General features: G+C 41.7%; 2 protein-coding genes across 5 annotated transcripts in view; both read left to right on the top strand.

Annotated features, from left to right (window-relative positions):
• Positions 1-5,987, top strand: part of PI4K2B (phosphatidylinositol 4-kinase type 2 beta) — a 42,320-nt gene extending 36,333 nt beyond the window's left edge. The window contains exon 11 of the transcript XR_014243713.1: positions 5,886-5,987. The gene's annotated coding sequence lies outside the window, so the exon portion shown is untranslated. The remainder of the gene's footprint in view (positions 1-5,885) is intronic.
• A 13-nt stretch (positions 5,988-6,000) lies between these two features.
• ZCCHC4 (zinc finger CCHC-type containing 4) overlaps positions 6,001-20,171 on the top strand; it is a 62,752-nt gene continuing 48,581 nt past the window's right edge. The window contains exons 1-3 of one of the 4 annotated variants that reach the window (XM_082389279.1): positions 6,001-13,013; positions 13,796-13,914; positions 14,663-14,745. In XM_082389279.1, the coding sequence (XP_082245405.1) occupies positions 12,887-13,013; positions 13,796-13,914; positions 14,663-14,745 (329 nt within the window). In that variant the 5' untranslated portion in view covers positions 6,001-12,886. The remainder of the gene's footprint in view (positions 13,014-13,795; positions 13,915-14,662; positions 14,746-20,171) is intronic. The other 3 variants (XM_082389280.1, XM_082389282.1, XM_082389281.1) reach the window with 3 other exon arrangements.

The following is a 20,171-nucleotide window of genomic DNA, read 5'->3' as shown; positions in this document are numbered from 1 at the left end:
TACCACTTCAAACCTATCAGATTCGGGCAAAAGTTAAAGCCTGATAGTTGGTAGAATCATTTTGGAGAGCAGTCTCTAGTAAAATTGAAGATGCAAGTACCTGGTAGTATATGCATTCAAGGAAACACAAGATTGGTCAATGCTGTAGTGTTTATAATACTGAAAAATTGAGAACAACCTGAATATTAACAGGAAATGGATAAATTGTGGTATACCCATACAATAGAAGACCACAGAGCACTAAAAATAAACTATAGCCACATGTATTGAAATGTACACACAAACTTGAAAACGATGTTGAAGGAAAAAAACACTAAGTTGCAAAAGTATTTACACATCTCATTTATGTAAATACAAAACAGTACTACGGTACTTTTTTATAGTTGCTTTTTGACATATGCATACATGTAAGTATATTAAAAAGTGGACAGGAATGTCCTTCTCCAGCTTCAGAATAGTTGTTACCTCTGGGCTAGGAGGATATAGAAGCAGATCTAAAGGTTACCAAGTACACTTTAAGTATAAAATTTTATCTCTGAAAAAAATCTGAAGCCAATATGACCAGATGGCCACATTTGTTAAAATCTGGGTGGTAGGTGAGTTTTTATATGTTATTCTCTGTTATTTTCCGTATGCTTCAATTATTTCATTTTTAAAAATAAGCTTTTATATGGGAGCACATTTATGTGAATGCTTTGTTTGCCACCTTTCTTGATTTGCTATGGCTGTCATGAAAAAATATCACAGGGTGGCTTTAAACAATGGAAATATATTTCCTCACAGTTCTGAAGGCTGGGAGTCCAAGATCAAGATGCCAGCAGGGTTGTTTTCTGGTGAGGACTTTCTCCTGGCTTACAAATCGCTGCCTTATTGTGTCCTCACATGGCCTTTTCTTATCGCACTCACATCCTGAGGACACGGTTCTATTGAATGAGGGCCCGCCTCATTTAACTGTAATTACCTCTTTAAAGGCTGTATCTCCAAATATAGTCACATGGGGGCTAGAGCTTCAGCATATGAATTTGGGGGAGGGGTCACATGCAGTCCATAGCACTACGCAAACTAAAAACCTATTGGGCACCTCCACATGCATTAGGCTCTCTGAATGCGGCCAGGCTCAGCCTCGACCTTGGCCACTGCTGCAGTCCCAGCCACCTCCTTAGTCATATCCTCAGTGGAACACTGAAATAATAAGAACACCCATCTGTAAATATTTTCTGAAGTGAAGTCTGAGAGGCTTTCTTCTTAGCAATGTGTAGGACTTTTCAACCTGGATTCGTAATAATTATTTTTACAGCTGAGATAAATGTCTTGCTTACTGCCTCGCTCCTGGTTCTGTTCTGCATAGTTGTGAACCAGAACAGCTCCGTTTCTCAATCATGGCAGATACATGAATTTGCCTTAGCCTTTTCTCATTTGCTAAAATCCCAACACCTGTATGGACAACAGTTTGTATGATAGATAGAAGTCACTCACCGAGGGCTTCCCTGGTGGCGCAGTGGTTGGGAGTCTGCCTGCCAATGCAGGGGACGCGGGTTCGAGCCCTGGTCTGGGAAGATCCCGCGTGCTGCGGAGCGACTGGGCCCGTGAGCCACAACTACTGAGCCTGCGCGTCTGGAGCCTGTGCTCCGCGGCGGAAGAGGCCGCGAGGGTGAGCGGCCCGCGCACCGCGAGGAAGAGTGGCCCCCGCTCGCACGGAAACGGGGACCCAACACAGCCATAAATAAATAAAAATAAAATTAGAAGATAGCAATAACAACAACAACAAAAAAGTCACTCACTGAATTCAACAAACATTTATTAATGGGTACTCACTGTATGCCAGGTTCTCCAAAAGGCAGTAGGAAGACAGAAATCAGTAAAATACAGTTTCAGCTCTTGGAGTCACTCTTCAGATACTGCTCAAAGGCAGAAGGAAAACCGGAAAATGGTGATAGGTCTAAAATGAAGTATTTCCGAGGGAATAATGTCTTAATCTTTGATCGTGTGTGCACATCTCTACCTTTGCCTCTTAGACTGTGACTTCTTTGCCTACAGGGGAGGGAAATGAAATGCTTTGTAAACACAGTGCTTCACTGGCTTTGACCTGAGCTCTCAACATTTTTCTTATTTATTAATAAAAGCATATTTTCAATGTCTAGGTTTGTATTGTGGAGAGCGTGGCTTTCATTCAACATCTCTATATATTTAATCCATTCTTTGGAGGTAAGGGAGTAGATAGTCTCCAAAGATGGCTGTCATCACTTCCTTCCCTCTTTGCAAGCATGTACTTTTCCACCCATGAGGAAGCAGAGTCTACCTCTCCCCCATCTCTGTCTGGGCTGGGCTTGCAACTTGCTTTAATCATCAGAATGTAACAAAAGTGCAACTATGCCAGTTTGGGCTTAGTCTTTAAGAAGACTGGCAGCCTCCACTCACCCTGGGAAATCAGCTGCCATGTAAGAAGTCAAATGGGACTTCCTTGGCAGTCCAGTGGTTAAGACTCCATGCTTCCACTGCAAGGGCCATGGGTTTGATCCCTGGTCAGGGAGCTAAGATCCCGCACACCATGTGGCACGGCCAATTAAAAAAGAAAAAAGTCCAACTACCCAGAGTCCACCATGCTGTGAGGAAGCCCAAGCTAGTCATGTAGAAAGACTACAGTGAAAGAGAGGAGAATAAGACCATTCTACTTACCATAACATCATGTCTCCTAAATTAACAAAAAATTCCTATTATCTGTTATATAGACCGTATTCGTATTTCTTTAATTATTCACCAAATATATATTTTCTAGCTAGGTTTCTTTGAATCGAGATCCAATCAAGTTTTATACATTGCATTTGTTGTTCTAGCTTTTAATCTAGAACAGTTCCTTCACTTTCCCCATGACGTTAACTTTTGGGATATTCCCCATACTGGATCTATCTCATTATTTCCTCTTAGTGTTCAACTTGATTGTCTATCCCCTGTAGTTCCTATACATTGGAAATGAGATCTAAAAGCTTGAATAGGTTCAGGTTAAACATTTTTGGCAAGAATATTTCACAAATGATTCTGTGTACTTCATATTGCATTTATATCAGGAGTTAGAAAAGAGAGATTTAATTTTTATCAACGAATTCATCATGTTAGGAGAGGAAATCCCAAAAAAAGCCAGAGAGCTGTGGCAGCAGGAACTCTTTTAACAAATCAAAACATATTCTTGTCTATGGAGTGTGGTTAGATTTCCTCCTACCCCCATTTCTTTGAAAACTTAATTCTTGTCCCATCTTTTTTTATCAATGAGTTTTTCTTATTTAGCTCTTTTTTGATGATGATAATGATGATGATGATGATGAGTTGGTTTCCATCAAGCAAGTCTACTAATCTGTCATAATATCAAAAAAATATTGTCATGAATGGTAGCAATTAAGCATAAAATCTGAGGAACAAAATACATAACTTGGAACAAAGTCGTGTATGACTTCCGAGAGCTTTTATTCATTGCCGTGAGCTATTTTGCTTTTACTCAGTGTTTCTCATCTGAAGATCCCCAAATGTTAAGTGGGCCCATGGATTGAACTGTGAAAGTATATAACGAAAATACATTTATCTAACAAATTGCATTATTAATCAGCATCATCTTATTCAGTAAATTTTAACCTGCTTCAGATTCCATGTAAAGAGTTCTCTGAGAAAACAAATCCTTAAGCTTTGAAGTTTTTATTCTAAAGCTAAATAATACAATAGATTTAACTATTGTCTTTTTTGAAATACTGCAAACTTACTTATGTTCTAATATTGCTTATCTTCAATAAATAGAAGATAGGCCACAATTCTCTTTTGGCGGGGTTTGAGATTGGAATAGACCTGTAGTTAAGTCCTGGCTCTGCTCATTAGCTCTATGCCCCTGGGCAGATCTTACAATCTCCCAGACCAGCTTTCTCTCCACATGTAAAATACATGAGCTAATGCTAACTTCAAAGTTTTGTAACAAAGATGACATATAATGTCATTTCACGTATTTTGTGAAAAGTGTCGTACAAGTTCTGTTATGGATTCAGTTTTTATCGGAGCAGCTGTCTGTGTGTGTTAGTGGCACTTTGGGATTTTTGGTTTTAGATGATGAAATAAAGCATACATCTGTGTTTATGGGTTTGGATTATTGCATAAATTTTTAGATTGGATATCATCTTTCCTGGAGCATGGTGACAGATTTGGAATCAAAGCCTATTTTAAAGTTTTCTGTTGTGTGACACCCGGGGTTGATCTGGGGTTGAGAGGAAAAGGCACCTGAGGTCACTGGGTAATAGTGAGAGATTTGTCCGAACATGACTCCCTGAGAAACTAAGTGACTTTTCAAAAAGGTATTTGTTCAGAATCCTGACATCTGGTTCCAGCTGGTGAAATGCTAATCTGGCAGCCAGTGGCTGGTACCTCTGCAGGTCGCCTTGTGGGTTTTTTAAGACCTGAAAATGGAAAGCGTGTGATATCAAAAAGAAGCAGCTAATCTCTGTATGCAAAGAGATGTGTTTATTTTTCCTTTGACTCCAGGAACCCTGGCTGCTCCTCACCTCTGGTTACACAATTCCTACCTGACTGTTAAGGCTTCTGAAACTATTGAAGCTTTCAGAAACAGTAGAAAAGTCAGGTAGCCTTGCCTTTCCCAGGAGTCAGAAAGTTGTGTAAACATTTAGGGCTGATCCCCTGGCTGCCGGAACTGGTTTAACCAGTTTCAGCGATGCTTGTGCCCAAACGTCTGTCAGGGTGAATAAGACTGCCTTTAATCTCAGTGTGGCTTTGGGAACGATCCAGAAAACTATTCTACCCTTCAAGTGTTTGTTTTAAACTGCAGCACTTACGGGTAACTGTATTTCAACCAAGGCACCGGTTTAGACCAAGGTCGCCACTGCCCTGGCATAGTTTCTAAGCAATGTAACATTCAGCTACGCCTACTCTCCGTGCTGTAGATGAGGAATCGGATATGCTTAATTCCCTCAATCTCTTGTTTAAATGCTGCTCAATTACTGGGACAACATCCCCCTTAATATATTTTGAGGGCAAATATTACTATCTTTATTTTAAAGTTTCGAAAGTCTGTGGCTCAGAGAGGGCAAGTTGTCATTGCTGACGTGGAAATTTGATATAATCTATAGAGGAATGCAGTAGAAAAAGCCTTTGACTCTGAATGAAGAGACGGAAAGGTAGCAGAATATGCCACTTTGGTTTAAGGATGATTTGGAGCTGAAGGCAATTGAGAATCAGCAGATATAAGAAAAGCTCGCTGCCCTCCCCTTATTTGCCTAAATGCAGAACATAATTTGGAAAGATGCCCTCCTCCCCGCCACCTCCCCTCTCCATCAAGAAGAACAGAAATAAATCACTATAGACAATTCTAGACCCTTATTTACCTTTAGTTTCCCCATCTCCTCGCCTTCCCACAATTTGCCACCTGTAGGAGCTCAAAGTCCTTCTCATGTCATGTCTCTAAAAATATACTGTTCTTTTGTCAAGATGCTGTGTAAGCCTAGGTTCTAACCACCTCTTTGAGATACTCACCTCTAAGTGCTCCCATGTGTATGCTTGACACACATGTTTATAAACATCTGCTTGTTTTTTTTCTTATTAATCTGTTTTTTTGTTAGTTTAATTTGTAGGGCCTCAGCCAGAGAACCCAAGATGGGTAGAGGAAAGAGATTGTTTTTCCTTCCCTACAAGATCAACTAGATTCTAGTGGAGGTTCCATTCATACTTTGGGGAGGTTATTTGAGTTTCCCCTGTATGTATGTGTATATGTATGTGTATATGTATGTGTGTGGGTGTGTTTACTTATTTAGTTAAATGTGCTACCACTTATAAAGTTCTTACTTTGCCATGTTCTGTGTTTTTCATGCTGTGTAATCATCCTCTTTTTTCTCCTCCAGATCTGCTCCCCGCTTTCCCCTTCTGCTCTATGCTCTGGGAGGCTGACCTTTATGGACGCCATCAAAAGTCACCTCCACATCTCATCTCTGGCTGTTGTTTTATTTTTTCCAGTAGGAGACACTGACAGACGAAAGATCTGAGGGCCAAAGGAGGAGACTGAGGCTTGATATTTATCCCCCCAGCTTCTTCCCTGTGGGCCTGTCATGGTTAGCTGAGGCCCTCTGCTGAAGGCCATCGCTCTGTAGGGCTGTTCCTTCCATATAATTATTCTCTTTGGGTTTCAAGTAACTTCCCTGGCCCTGTAGACCTGGGGTGGAAATAACTTCCTGCTAGTAATAGCCCTAAGGGAATGCACTTTCCCTGGCAGTTTAACTTAACTCTGCCCACAACCTGGTAAACAGCCCCCTTATGAAGCTTCCTTCAATTACCCCATGTGAATGTGCCATCTGTTTCCTGCCAGGATCCTGAATGTCACACATGTGTGTTCATTTCATTCTTTCCGCAACCCAGAAGCCACGTGTATTATTACACATAGTACACCTGAGAAAGGCTCAGAGATGTTAAACAACTTGCCTGAAGTGACATAATTAATTTGTGAAGGGTGGAGCAGGATTCAAAGTGGGGGTCTGTACGGCTCAGCTACCCCCCGCATCAGGCTGAGCGGTATTGGATCACCTCTATGGTCCCAACCCTTTCCCCTTGTCCTCTTCTCGTAAAAAATATTTTGCCGATCCTCTTGACCCTCTTAAAATGAAATTCATAGATAATGTAATCTAACTAAACACCTAATTTCAAATAAAATACACAAAATATTTTAAATTTATTTATTTTATTTATTTATCTTTGGTGGTGTTGGGTCTTCGTTGCTGCACGCAGGCTTCCTCTAGTTGCGGTGAGCAGGGGCTCCTCTTCGTTGCGGTGCACGGGCTTCTCATTGCGGTGGCTTCTCTTGTTGCAGAGCACGGGCTCTAGGCACACAGGCTTCAGGAGTTGTGGCTCACGGGCTCTGGAGCGCAGGCTCAGCAGTTGTGACACACGGGCCCAGCTACTCCGCGGCATGTGGCATCCTCCTGGACCAGGGCTCGAACCCATGTCCCCTGCATTGGCAGGCGGATTCTTAACCACTGCGCCACCAAGGAAGCCCACAAAATATTTTAAAATGAAAGGATGGTTACTTACAATAAAATATGTGTTTCACATGTGAATGCTCAGCATGACCACACTGTTACGTTATAATGAAGTTGTCAGGTGCACATACTTTCTTATAATGAATACACTTGGATTCAAGATAAATAAGACAAAACTGAATTTTTCTTTATATATGACATTTTGAAATCAGAGCTAAATTAGGATATTTGTGTAAAATCACTGAGGTGTATTAGATTTTGCTCAAAAATATTCACTCTTTGCCCTCCACCTCCATGGGAGGAGTGTACTTTTACTTTTCCACCCCTTGATTTTGGGCTTGCCAGTGTGGCCTGCTTTGGCCAAGTGGGAGAGCCAGGCAAGACTGAAATAAGGCGTGAAACGTGCTGTGCAGTGGGACTTGCCCTCTTGTGCCTCTGCCATTATCATGAGAAGAACGGCTCCCAGGTGTCTGCTGCCCCTCCAGCCTGGGCCCACGATGAGACACTGCGAGCACACCTGACCCAACCCAAGCCGGGAGCAGGCTCAGCTGACCAAGTGTGAAGCAGGACCCCCCCCGCACCCCCGCTGAGCCCAGCCAAATCAGCCAACCCCCAGCTAACCCACAGATGTATGCAAGAGAATGACTTGTTTTAAGCCACTATGTTTTAGAATAGCTTATTATACAGAAATTGCTGACAGATAAGCAATGAAGGTAACAGCTTGAAAGGCAGATACAGATGGGGTGTACTGGGAATTCGGATTACATGAGTCATGTTGTTGTTGATCATGTGAGTTTTCCACAGTGGTGAAGAATTTTTTTTTTTTCTGGACAAAGCAAAGTATAATTGCCCCCTGATATACACAGCTGTTGCATTCCTGGCATATTCAGATATATTAAAACTGTAAGAAACTACTTTGTGTAAATTAAAGTTGGAGTGTAGATTCAAATAACTATAAACATGTTACTCACCTACATAAGTGTCTTTCCAGACTCTAGAAGAAGTTGTGCAGGATTGAGAGTAGTTAATTCTTCATTGCACAGGACTGTCCTAAACATTACAGATCATCTAGCACAGCCCCTGCCCTCCACATTCCAGTAGTGTCCCCCAATCACTGTCACAACCAAAAACACCTCCTGGCATTTCTAAAATGTGCCCCTAGGAGGTGGCATGGCCCTTGTTGGAATCACTAGATGAGATGACACAATGGTTCCTTCCAACTCAAACATCCTCAGATTTTTAAAGTCTGATTTTAGTTGTCATTTAATCAGTAATATGTATTAAATGTCTCTTATGTGCTAGCACTGTGGATATAAGGATAATATATGATCATTGCTCTCAAAGGGCTTCCAGGGTAAAGGGTAGCACAAGCCAGCAATCAGGCAATTATAATGTAAAGTGATCATCAATACCACTGATGTACATTCAGTGTACACACAGTACACAATCTCAGTAGCTTATGCTACAGGAGGACATAAGAGGAGCATCTAACCTAATCTTGGGGCCCAGGGAAGGCTCTCCCAGAGGAGGTGATGTCTAAGCAATCATGAGAGCGGACTAGGTGTTAAACAAGCAAACAGGAGTAAGAGGTGAACAGATGAGGAGCAGGCAGCATGCGCTTTCCCGGAAGCAAGGACTAGGGTGGCCTATCTGCTGCAGAGGTTGCTGAAGGGGCCTGAGCATTGGAGTTGGAGGGATCTTGGTTCAAATCCTGCCTCATCTCTAACCCTGAGCCATTAGAATAACTGCTCACTACGTTCCAGGCACTTTGGTAAGTGCACTACATGAATCATCTCTTTTTATCCTCCCAACAGGACCCTCTGTATACAGAATGAGAAACTGAGGCACAGAAAGGTTAAGTAACTTGCCTAACCTAGCAAGTGGTGGAGTGGGATTAGAACCAAGACCATCTGACTCCAGAGCCAACTTTCCTCACGATTACCCTACACAGCCCAACCTCCGATCCTGTTTCCTCATCTGTAAAGTGTATATAATAGTATAGCTCCCGCGAGTTGATATATAAATGAAACATTTATATATTTAAGCACCAGACACGGTGGTAGAATATTCTTTTTTAAATAGCTATTCAGATTGTAATCCTTCCATTTTCAAAGGAGGAGCATCATAGTCTGGAGAGCATACAGTACATGATTTTAGTTACAAATAACATTTTTGAAACCTGAAGTGCCATTACAAAAAAAAGAAAACCCTATTTTAAAATTAAGTTTAAGTATATATCAGAGAAAGCACAAAAAACAAGTGGCTTAAACAGACAAGAATTTACTGTCACATAAAAGGAGTTGAGTTTGATAGTCCAGTTTCTCCTATTTGGACCTCAGGGTCCAAAATGGCTGCTGGAGCTTCCATCATTGTATCTGCATTCCACCAGCAGGGAGGAGTAGGGGGAAAGAATAAGGAGATAAACCTCCCAGTTGAGTTGGTTCCCTTAAGAAGGACTCCTACTTAGTCTGGGCTTGGGACTGACAAATGGCAGGGTACAATAGCCCCCATCCCCCGCCAAAGCAGGAAACACCACGGTGCCGTCATGCACCATAGCTCCCTGTGCATCAGGCTGAGGCTGGACTCTGCCTCACTTCTACCCCTGCCTTCTCCTGCTTCTCTCACTTCCTTACAGCTTTCTCTTTCAAAAAATCACTTTCACAAGAATCTCCATCCCGGGCTCTGCTTCTAGGAACCCCACAGTATGTTCTTTTTCAGCCAAAATCTGCCTCCTTATAATTTCACCCAGGTTCTACCGTGTTGAGTAATTCAGAATAAATGGAATTCTCTTCCATAGAGTAGCACCTTTATAGGTTGGAACATAGCTGTAAAAGAGGAATGTAATAATATGTATATATCATTTGGCTGTTGACAAAGAGCTCTTGTGTTCATTTCCTCATGTACTCGAACACTCCCTCTCCTTGACGGTAGATAGCACTATTTTTTTTTTTTTTTAAATTCACTTTTGGTTGCATTGGGTCTTCGTTGCTGCGCGCCAGCTTTCTCTAGTTGTGGTGAATGGGGGCTACTCTTCGTTGTGGTGCGCGGGCTTCTTATTGCGGTGCACAGGCTTTAGGCACGCTGGCTTCAGTAGTTGTGGCGCACAGGCTTGGTTACTCCGTGGCATGTGGGATCTTCCCGGACCAGGGCTCAAACCTGTGTCCCCTGCACCGGCAGGTGGATTCTTAACCACTGCGCCACCAGGGAAGCCCAATAGTGTTATTTTTACAGACGAGGAAACTGAAGCTTAGATAGTGACTTCTCCAGTGTCACCTGGAAAGTAAACGGTGGGGCTCTCAGCAAGAAGGTCTCAAGACAAAGCCTCAGACAAGGTGCATTAGTTTCCTAGGGCTGCTGTGACAGAGTGCCACAAGCCAGGTGACTTCAAACAACAGAAATGTCTTCTCCTACAGCTCTGGAGGCTGGATGTCCAAAATCAAGGGGTCAGCAGGGCCATGTTCCCTCCAAAGTCTCTAGGGGAGAAGGAGCCTTTCTTGCCTCTTCCTAGATTCTAGTGGCCCCAGGCGTTCCTTGGCTTGTGCCAGCATAACCCCAATCTCTGTCCACCTCTGTCCTCACGCGGCCTTCTTCTCTATGTCCTCTCCCCTTCTTATAAGGACATTCTCATTGGATTTAGGGCTCACCCTAATCCAGTATGACCTCATCTTGATCATTAACTAATTACATCTGCAAAGACCCTAATTCCAAATAAGGTCACATTCAAGGTTCTGACTGGACATGGATCTTTGGGGGACACTATTCAGCCTACTACCCATAGGATTTTAACTTTCAGAAGATTTATTTATCTCCAGGTTTCATTTGTATGTGTAGACAAGGAACAGTCACTTTCACGCACGTAAATTCATGCTCTTTTTTGCATCTTGCTCCTGGTTCTCTCACTGGAGGGACATATGCAGGCAGGAAGAAATGTGGAGGGCCAGCCCCTTCAGCGTGGTGATGGTATGCCTGCTGGGGTCCATGTCCTCTGGCCTGCATTGGCTTCTAAAAGTCCTCCTCCATCAGGGCTGCTGTCTGTCGTGTCCTGGGATGCATGCCAAGCCCGGTGCATCAGAAATGACCAGTGAATCTCAGTAGCTTATTGAAAGGTGTCCTTACTTTCGGGGTGTTTGGTTCAGCAGGGTTGTTGCTGTTTTTCAAAGATGTGCGGAAGGCTACACAAAGCCCCTCTGTGTCCAAGTCCTTCCCCAACCAAGTTGTTACAGTTAAGGCTTTTCAGAGGTGGGAGAGGTCTGCTCTCAGAATTTAAAGCAGAGATCAGAAGTCAAGGGGCATAATGAGTGTCTTAGTCAGTGCAGGCTGCTATGACAGGATTCCGTAGACTGGGTGTCTTAAATAACAGACATTTATTTCTCATAGTGCTGGAGGCTGAGAAGTCGAAGATCAAGGTGCCAGAAGATTCAGTTCCTGGTGAGGATACTGTTCCTTGCTTGTGGATGGCCCCCTTCTTACTGTGTCCTCCCTCACATGGCACAGAGAGAGAGAGAGAGAGAGAGGGAGAAGGAGAGCATGCGCATTCTGGTGTCTCTTCTTATGAGGGCACTAATCCCATTTTGGGGGCCTACCTTCACGCCTTCATTTAAACCTAATTATCTTCCAAAGATCCCACCTGTAACACCATCACATTGGGGGGCAGGGCTTCAACATAGGGACTTTGTGGGGGGACACAATTCAGTCCATAGAAGTGACCCTGTCAGCAGGGGAGTCAGGATCCAGAACAAGAGAGCAGAGACTGACATGGTAAAGTCTTTTGTAGGATTCCTTTCTTGTCTCCCCTGACAGTTTTCCCCTTAAAGAGAAGTGGGTCTGTGTGCTGATTTTTGGGCAGCAAGGCAAAAGGCAGCTGAGGAGACTGGGTTCCACCACAAGGGCCGGAAGGGCCAGATTGGATGGAGGGGAGCAGAGCAGGCAGACTGACAGGGATCGTAGCAGGGAGAACGGAGAGCAACGTTAGTTGGTCTTGACTGGAAAAAGGGAATCCAGGCATATTCATGAACAGATATATCCACCCAATATGTGCTGTGACCACAGAGCATTAGTTGACATTCTTGGCTGTGATAGATAGAACCAACCTCATCTCAAACTGTCTTAAGCAGACAGAGGAGTTTGTGACTCATGTAACTGGAAACTTCAGGCATGGTTTGATCTAGGCGCTCACATGGTATCGTCACACATTCCTACCTCCTAGTTTTGCTTTCTCCTTATTGTCTTCTTGCTAAGGCAGGTGCTCCGTAGGTGGTGGGAAACAGTACCACCAGACACTTGGTTGCCCCAGTGAAGAGTGCTTTTGTGATAGACTGTGTCATTGGCTCCAATTCTTCACCCCTTTCTGACCTATGCCCTTTGCCATGTAACTTTGCAATGTTTGACCACATGACTTGCTTGAGCCAAAAGAATGAGGTAGAAGTGACAGTGGCAGCTCCGAGCCTAGGCCGTAAGAACCTTGTCTGTTTCTCCTAGCTCTGTTGTGCTTCAGTCACTCCCATGAAAGAAATGTGCCCAGGCTGGCCGGCTGGTTACAGCAGGAGGATGAGAGACACATGGAGCAGAGCTGAGTTACTCTTGCCAAGGTGAACCTAGATCAGCCGGTCACTAGACACATGACTTAGCTCAGGTAAGATTAGAGAGCTGAACCCCTCAGATACATGAGAAATCACTGAGATGACAACATGGAACTCTTATGGCTTCTTTCTCAGAGATTCCAGCAGCAGTTGGGTTTCGGGGCGTGACCTCTGCCCCAGTGGCCGAAGCTCCTCCTAGGAGAGAGGGGGCGCTCTGAGTCACGACGGGTCATGGCGGCGCTCTTTCTCAGCCTCTTTTGTTCGGACTGAGGCTTTCGGGACGGCGGCGGGAAGATGGCGGCCCCCAGGGAGCCGCTTGGAGCCGTAGAGGCAGAGGGGAGCTCGGGTCGCCAGGGGAACTCGGGAGTCGAGGTGGTGGTTTTCTCCGATCCCGCCACGCCCGCCCCGCTGTGCCCTCACGGTGGGTCCGCGTCTGGGCTCAGCCTGGCTGTCGGGAGCCAAGGGGCGTGGGTGAGCCTGAAGGTGCCATGGGCTTTTAGGGCTCCCGGATTCGGATCCGCCTCTCTCTCTCCCACCGAGTGTGATATCTAGAAAACGGTCCTTCCTCGGGAAGTTGTGGTTTTCCACTTACTTAAGAAACCGTCATAGAAAGTCCCCACTTTTGTGGTTTTGGCTTTACGGCTGTTACAAGTTTTTTGAAGGGACGAGGCAGAGGCTAGGCAAAAAGGATATGTGTTATTGAGTAATTCCCGTTGCCAAGTACTTGAAGATTTCATTTGTTGATTTACTGTCTTTTCCATTAAGATTTAAAAAACGTTAGGGAGCACGATAGAATGAATTCTTGCTTAACTAGACCCAGTTTTTCTTGGGGAGAGAGAGTGTGTCCAACTCTAAAAGCTCAGATTTTCACTGAAAGGATCACTGAGCGGAGGTGGCAGAGTGCTCAGTTGTTTGGACTCCGTCTTTGTTGTTGTGTCAGGACGCAGGCCGTTCACCATGTGGGCTGCAACTGTACTGACAATAGCGTTTTCCTTCTGGAGAGACCAGTTTTCAAAATTTATTTCTTAAGTAGTCTTTGCCCGAATGTTGTGACTTTGGGGAAAAAAAATTATTAAACAGAGTAGTGCATTTAATTGTGACAAATTGTGCATAAAACTGAAACAAATTTTATTTAAAGGGGATGAAAACTAGGAACTTGAGGTAGATGACTGTTTGACTTATTTTTTCCTATTCTGGAACTAGGACCCACTCTTCTGTTTGTGAAGGCGAACCAAGGGAAAGAAGAAACACGGAGGTTTTATGCCTGCTCAGCTTGTAGAGATAGAAAAGATTGTAATTTTTTTCAATGGGAAGATGAAAAGGTATATCAACTTTTTGGATATGTATATATATATATATATTTTTTTTTTTTTTTTAATTGTTGATGTCTGTGACATTTCATTGAGAATGTATGAGATAAATCTCTTAAGAGATGAAGATACCATGTTTTTTTGGTTTGAGAGACTGGAGTTTATATTTACTCTGAACTTACTCTGATTACTGATGTCTTAAATTACTGTCTCAAAGTCTGAGTTCCCTTTAAGGCTTTCTGAGGTGTTAGTATTGGTTTTGCCAATATAGATTTCTCCCTAAAGAGTGCAGGTCATGATCATTCCAGGAAGTGCTTTAGAAAAACACTTTTTGGGAAGCATTTGCATTGACCATCCCTTATTGCGCTACTGGATGACTGATGAAAGCACTTAGAGATACAGTTATGAGCTTGGAATTCTCTTGGACTCAGCTCCAATTAAAGTTTCTGAAAGTTTTGACTAGAAAACTTTCAGCTTTGTTAGGTTTGTTGGAAAACAGTCTGTATGCCACTCTTCTGTAGACTCGTTAAGATCACTCTCTGTGAATTAATCCCTCAGTGCTTTAATATGTTGGTTATTGTTTCAAACTGCTCTAGAATTTTCCCAGGTTAATGTGTTTTGTTTTCCCGTGGAATGAATGCTTGTTTACAGCTTAGAGTTGCTCGAATTTCTGGCCTCTTGATGGCAGAATGCGATACCAGTTTTTCTAGGATAGTAGCAAGTTGATGGTTTATTAAGTTTATTTTGTACTCTGTTTCAGTTGTCAGGAGCCAGACTTGCTGCCCGAGAAGCTCATAACCGAAGATATCAGCCTCCTTTATCCCGTTCGCAGTGTGTGGAAAGGTACTGATGCCGTGTCATTTTAATTTATTATCCTATTGTTGTTTTTTCCCTCTGTGCCTTTAAGTTTACTTTCAGTAATTAATTTCTTTTTATTGTGGTAGAATATATATATAAGATAAAATTTGCGAATTCAGTGGCATGAATTACATTAACAGTGTTGTACAGCTATCACCACTATATGTTTCCAAACTTTTTCATCACCCAAAACAGAAATTCTGTCACCAGTAAGCAATAACTCCCCATTCCACCTTCCTCCCATCCCTGGTAACCTCTAATCTACTTTTTGTCTCTATGATTTGACCATTCTGGGTACCTCAGATAAGCGGAATCATCAATATTTGTCCTTTTGTGTCTGGCTTATTTCACTTAGCGTCGTGTTTTCAAGGCTCATCCATGTTGTAGGATGTATCAGAACTTCATCCTTTTTATGGCTGAATGATATTCCTTTGTATCCATGTACCACATCTTTTTATTTTCATAAATTTATTTATTTATTCATTTATTTTTTGGCTGCATTGGGTCTTGGTTGCTGTGCGTGGGCTTTCTCTAGTTGCGGCGCACAGGCTCTAGGCATGGGGTCTCAGTAGTTGTGGCTCGCGGGCTCTAGAGCGCAGGCTCAGTAGTTGTGGCACATGGGCTTAGTTGCTCTGTGGCATGTGGTATCTTCCCGGACCAGGGCTCGAACCTCTGTCCCCTGCATTGGCAGGCGGTTTCTTAACTACTGTGTCACCAGGGAAGTCCCTGTACCACATCTTGTTTATCCATTCATCCATCAGTGGACACTCAGGTTTCCACCTTTTGGCTATTGTGAATAATACTCAACACATGTTGGTGTATGGATATCTGTTTGAGCCCCTGTTTTCATTTCTTTTGCATATATACCTAGGAGTGGAATTACTGGATAATATGATAATACTATGCTTCGTTTTTGGAGGAACTGCCAACCTGCTTTCTTCAGTGGCTGCACCATTTTACATCCCCATCAGCAATGTATGAGGGTTCCAATTTTTCTATGTCCTTGCCAACACATTATCTTCTGTTTTTTTTGATTATAACCATCCTAGCAGTTGTGAAGTGGTATGTCATTGTAGTTTTGATTTTCATTTCCCTCATTATTAATGATGTTGACCATCTTTTCATATGCTTTTTGGCCATTTGTATATCTTCTTGGAGGAATGTCTATTCAAGTCCTTTGTCCATTTTTAATAAGGTCGTTTGTCTTTTTGTAGTTGAGCTGCAGGAGTTCTTTATATGTTCTAGATATTACACTCTTATCAGATGATTTGAAAATATTTTCTCTCATTCTGTAGATTGTCTTTTCACTTTCTCAATGATGTCCTTTGATACACAAGAGTTTTTAACTTTGATGAAGTCCAGCTTTCAATTTTTTTGTTGTTGTTGCTTGTGCTTTTGGTATCATAGCTAAGAATCCATTGCCAAATCCAATCTCATGAAGATTTACTGTAATCTTCCTTTTTGAAATACTAAACCAAACAAACAAACAAAAACTTTTAAAAGCTGTAAACATTTGTTTTTAAAAATCTTAATTTAAAAAATTTTTTTATTTTTTTAAAGATTTTTTTTTTTTTTGATGTGGACCATTTTTAAAGTCTTTATTGAATTTGTTACAATATTGCTTCTGTTTTATGTTTTGGTTTTTTGGCTGTGAGGCATGTGGGATCTTAGCTCCCTGACCAGGGATTGAACCTGCACCCCCTGCATTGGAAGGCGAAGTCTTAACCACTGGACTGCCAGGGAAGTCCCTAAAGATCTGCATTTTTTAAATGTTTTATTGGGTGAACTGGAATTGAGTCACAGATTTAATTTTTTGGCAAACTTGTGAAAAGAATTCATCCCTCTCCTTTGTTATAGGCGTTGTGTTCTGTGTGCTGGGAGAGACTTCTTTTTTTTTTTTTTAATTTATTTATTTATTCATTTATTTAATTTTTGGCTGCATTGGGTCTTTGCTGCTGCACGCGGGCTTTCTCTAGTTGCAGTGAGCGGGGACTACTCTTTGTTGCGGGGCGCAGGCTTCTCATTGCGGTGGCTTCTCGTTGCAGAGCACAGGCTCTAGGCGCGCGGGCTTCAGTAGTTGTGGCACACGGGCTTCAGTAGTTGTGGCTCACGGGCTCTAGAACGCAGGCTCAGTAGTTGTGGCGCATGGGCTTAGTTGCTCTGCGGCATGTAAGATCTTCCCGGACCAGGGCTCGAACCCGTGTCCCCTGCATTGGCAGGCGGATTCTTAACCACTGCGCCACCAGAGAAGCCCTGGGAGAGACTTCTTAAGAAGCCTCTGTCTGGGTTGCTGATGACAAATAGGTTTTGTTTTTTTTTTTTAATTAATTAATTAATTAATTTATGGCTGTGTTGGGTCTTCGTTTCTGTGCGAGGGCTTTCTCTAGTTGTGGCAAGCGGGGGCCACTCTTCATCGCGGTGCGCGGGCCTCTCACTATCGCGGCCTCTCTTGTTGCAGAGCACCAGGCTCCAGACGCACAGGCTCAGTAATTGTGGCTCACGGGCTTAGTTGCTCCGCGGCATGCGGGATCCTCCCAGACCAGGGCTCGAACCCGTGTCCCCTGCATCGGCAGGCAGATTCTCAACCACTGCGCCACCGGGGAAGCCCCAACAAATAGGTTTTCACTCTCATGATAACTCCTGCTGGTTACCTGGGCTACTGTGTTTAGAAGGATTCTGAGGTCATATCTAGGCTAAGTGTAAAGGAATACTGGGATCTGTTAAAAATGTCTTCTTGAGCTTCTTAGTAGCTTTTAAAGTCCTTTGATAGGGGAGGCTTTTCTTGAGATAACTTGATTGCCCTTTAACTGCAGTACTTAATCAGTGATTAAGTCTACTTAATTTATGGGAATTAAATCAACAACAAAAAATGTTGAAAAAGGAATTAATGTAAATTGAGCACCACTGAGCTAGGCACTATGCGAGGTGTTTTCCATGATATATTGTTTAAATCCTGCCAAGATGGTTTACTTAGATGAGAAAATTGAGGGCTTGGAGAAGTTAAGTAACTTCATCACCTTCATACTATTAGAATGAATGAGCAGTGACTCAAACTTATGTCTCCCAGATTCTAAAACGGTATTTTTAAGCATATAAGCAGATAGTAATTAATATATGATGTGTAGTGATTTAATTTAAGGAGATATAAGGATATAAAACAAAGAGTTATATAGAGATATATTATTATGAGATTATTATAATGAGATAGAATATCGAAGATGCAGAAAGTAGAAAAATAATCACTAATGGTTTCTCCCTTTGAACCCATCACCTTGGTCATTTTGTAGTCTTCCTTCTGGCCTTTTTTCCTATGCAAAGTTTTGTTGTACAAGATTGTGGTCATAATGTGGACATAGTTTTGTACTCTGCCGTATCACTTTTAGCTGATAAGCATGTACTTCATATTATTACATAAGGATATTGGTGATACAGTTACACTCTATAAGAAAATTTAGATGATCTTCTTTCCTTGTGTAATAAGATTTTAGTCTGGAGCTAAACCACTGTGCAAGTCTTTGTACTACCAGAGTATGGTTTTTGATACTGAAGAATTTTTGAAATTCACATTTCATGTTAATTAGAATTTAAAAACACTGGCTAGACTATAGAATATTAAAGAATTTTCAAAAGGTTATTTCTTGGGGGCCATAATTTCATCTGTTATTTAGTGTTGATTCTTGAGAGCATGTCTTAATAAAGTCATTTTCAACATCCTAAATCATCTGTGACCCAAAACCTCAGATTTTGTTGTCCAAGCTTCCATCCATTCCATCCATCCAGTCATTTATTCATTCTTTGTTGAGGGTTCAAAAAGAACTTAAAATGCTAGTAATGGAGTTGAGATATATTTAAACATAATACAGTGCAAAAGAAGAATGGTTTGTGTTGACAGTATTCATAGAAAAGATTGAGTACTCTGGAAGATCAGAAACTTTACAGCTAACTTGTGCCTTAGCTGATCAATTCAGTTTAAGGATATAGTATGCGAACAGGTTTTGGAGGATGGGTAAAAGTTTTTGCTTTTGAAATGTAATATCATTGATTTCACTGGATCACTTTATAATTGATGCTCTTATGCTTTCTTACATGCTTTTGACAAGAGTGAAAGGTTTGAAATCAGTCATTTCTCAAAATTAAAAATTTTGCCTTTTTAAAACCAAAGGCTTACTAAATTACCTATTCTATGTTATTAATTACTTACTCTCTTAGTGTGTCTTCAGCTTGAGACTGGCAGATTATTCTTGTGTGTAAATGGACGTAAGGATGACGTACTGTTACTTGAGATTATAATTGTTTTCTAATTTAACTTTATACAACTCATTTATGTTATCTTATTAAATAACTACTATATTTGAAAGTGTTAAAATGCATTAAAACATTATACCCATTCTATAAAGCAAACTTTTTATCTGTTACTGTGACATAACGATAGCTTTTCATTGACTGATTTAGTTTTGAAATTATTAGAAAGGAATAATGGTAGCTATTGAGATAAATTGACCTTTCTTACTTGATTTTTATTATGGAACTGGCAGTGCTGCACAGACTTCTAGGTTCTACAGAATAGGATTTGATATTCATTTTTCTAATTTCAACCATGCTTTGTATTCCATATGTGTTCAGTTGACAGATTTACATTTTGTGCCTGAGACTTGACTTTCCGTATAGTTTTTAGCTGCCTGTTATGCCCTGACATGTGTTATTCTATTATGTAGTATGTTGACATCTTTATCGTGACCGCTGAAGTCTTAGGGAAGATATATTTTAATGCTAAAATCAGCATTAATTTATGTGCATCCCGATAGTTTTGTTTAGTTGATATTTCATTCGGTTATGTTTTTTTCAGAGCTCATTTAAACTCAGATTTTCAAGGTCTGCTATTAGGGAAATGCCATAAACATAATTTGTCTACTCCCGGAAAGTCAAATGGAACATCAGATGGAGATCAATAAAAATGACATTTCAAAATGCTAGCCTGCAATTTGTGCGTCATGCTGAGCCATGCAGCAGAATGAATTTCTTCTCCCCCCCGGGTGTGTGTAGTAAGTACAAATGAGGAAGGAGCACTGAGTAATCCCGAGTTCCTGGGAGTCTCAAGTTCTTCCTACCAAACTTAAAAAGAACCCCTTGTGTCTGAATGTTACATTTAAAGCCATGCAGTTGAATGATAATGATATAATTTTGAATAGAAATATGCACAAGATCTCAGTTGATCTTTTGTCAAGAGAAGGTTAATAAACTAGCAATAAAAGCTTTCTGAAGGACGGTTTTGACCAGGCACAAAATACATCAGTGGAGGTTCATTTAACATTGTTCTTTTTTTCCTTCATTTAAAAATAATTAAGCTTAGTGCCTTAAGATAGTCCCATGTAGTGAGTGAATTGCCACACTAGCCCCTCGCTTTGAACTCT

This window comes from Balaenoptera borealis (assembly GCF_965194805.1).
Source record: "Balaenoptera borealis genome assembly, chromosome: 4".
NCBI lineage: Eukaryota > Metazoa > Chordata > Mammalia > Artiodactyla > Balaenopteridae > Balaenoptera > Balaenoptera borealis.
This window is presented reverse-complemented; position numbering and strand designations above follow the sequence as displayed.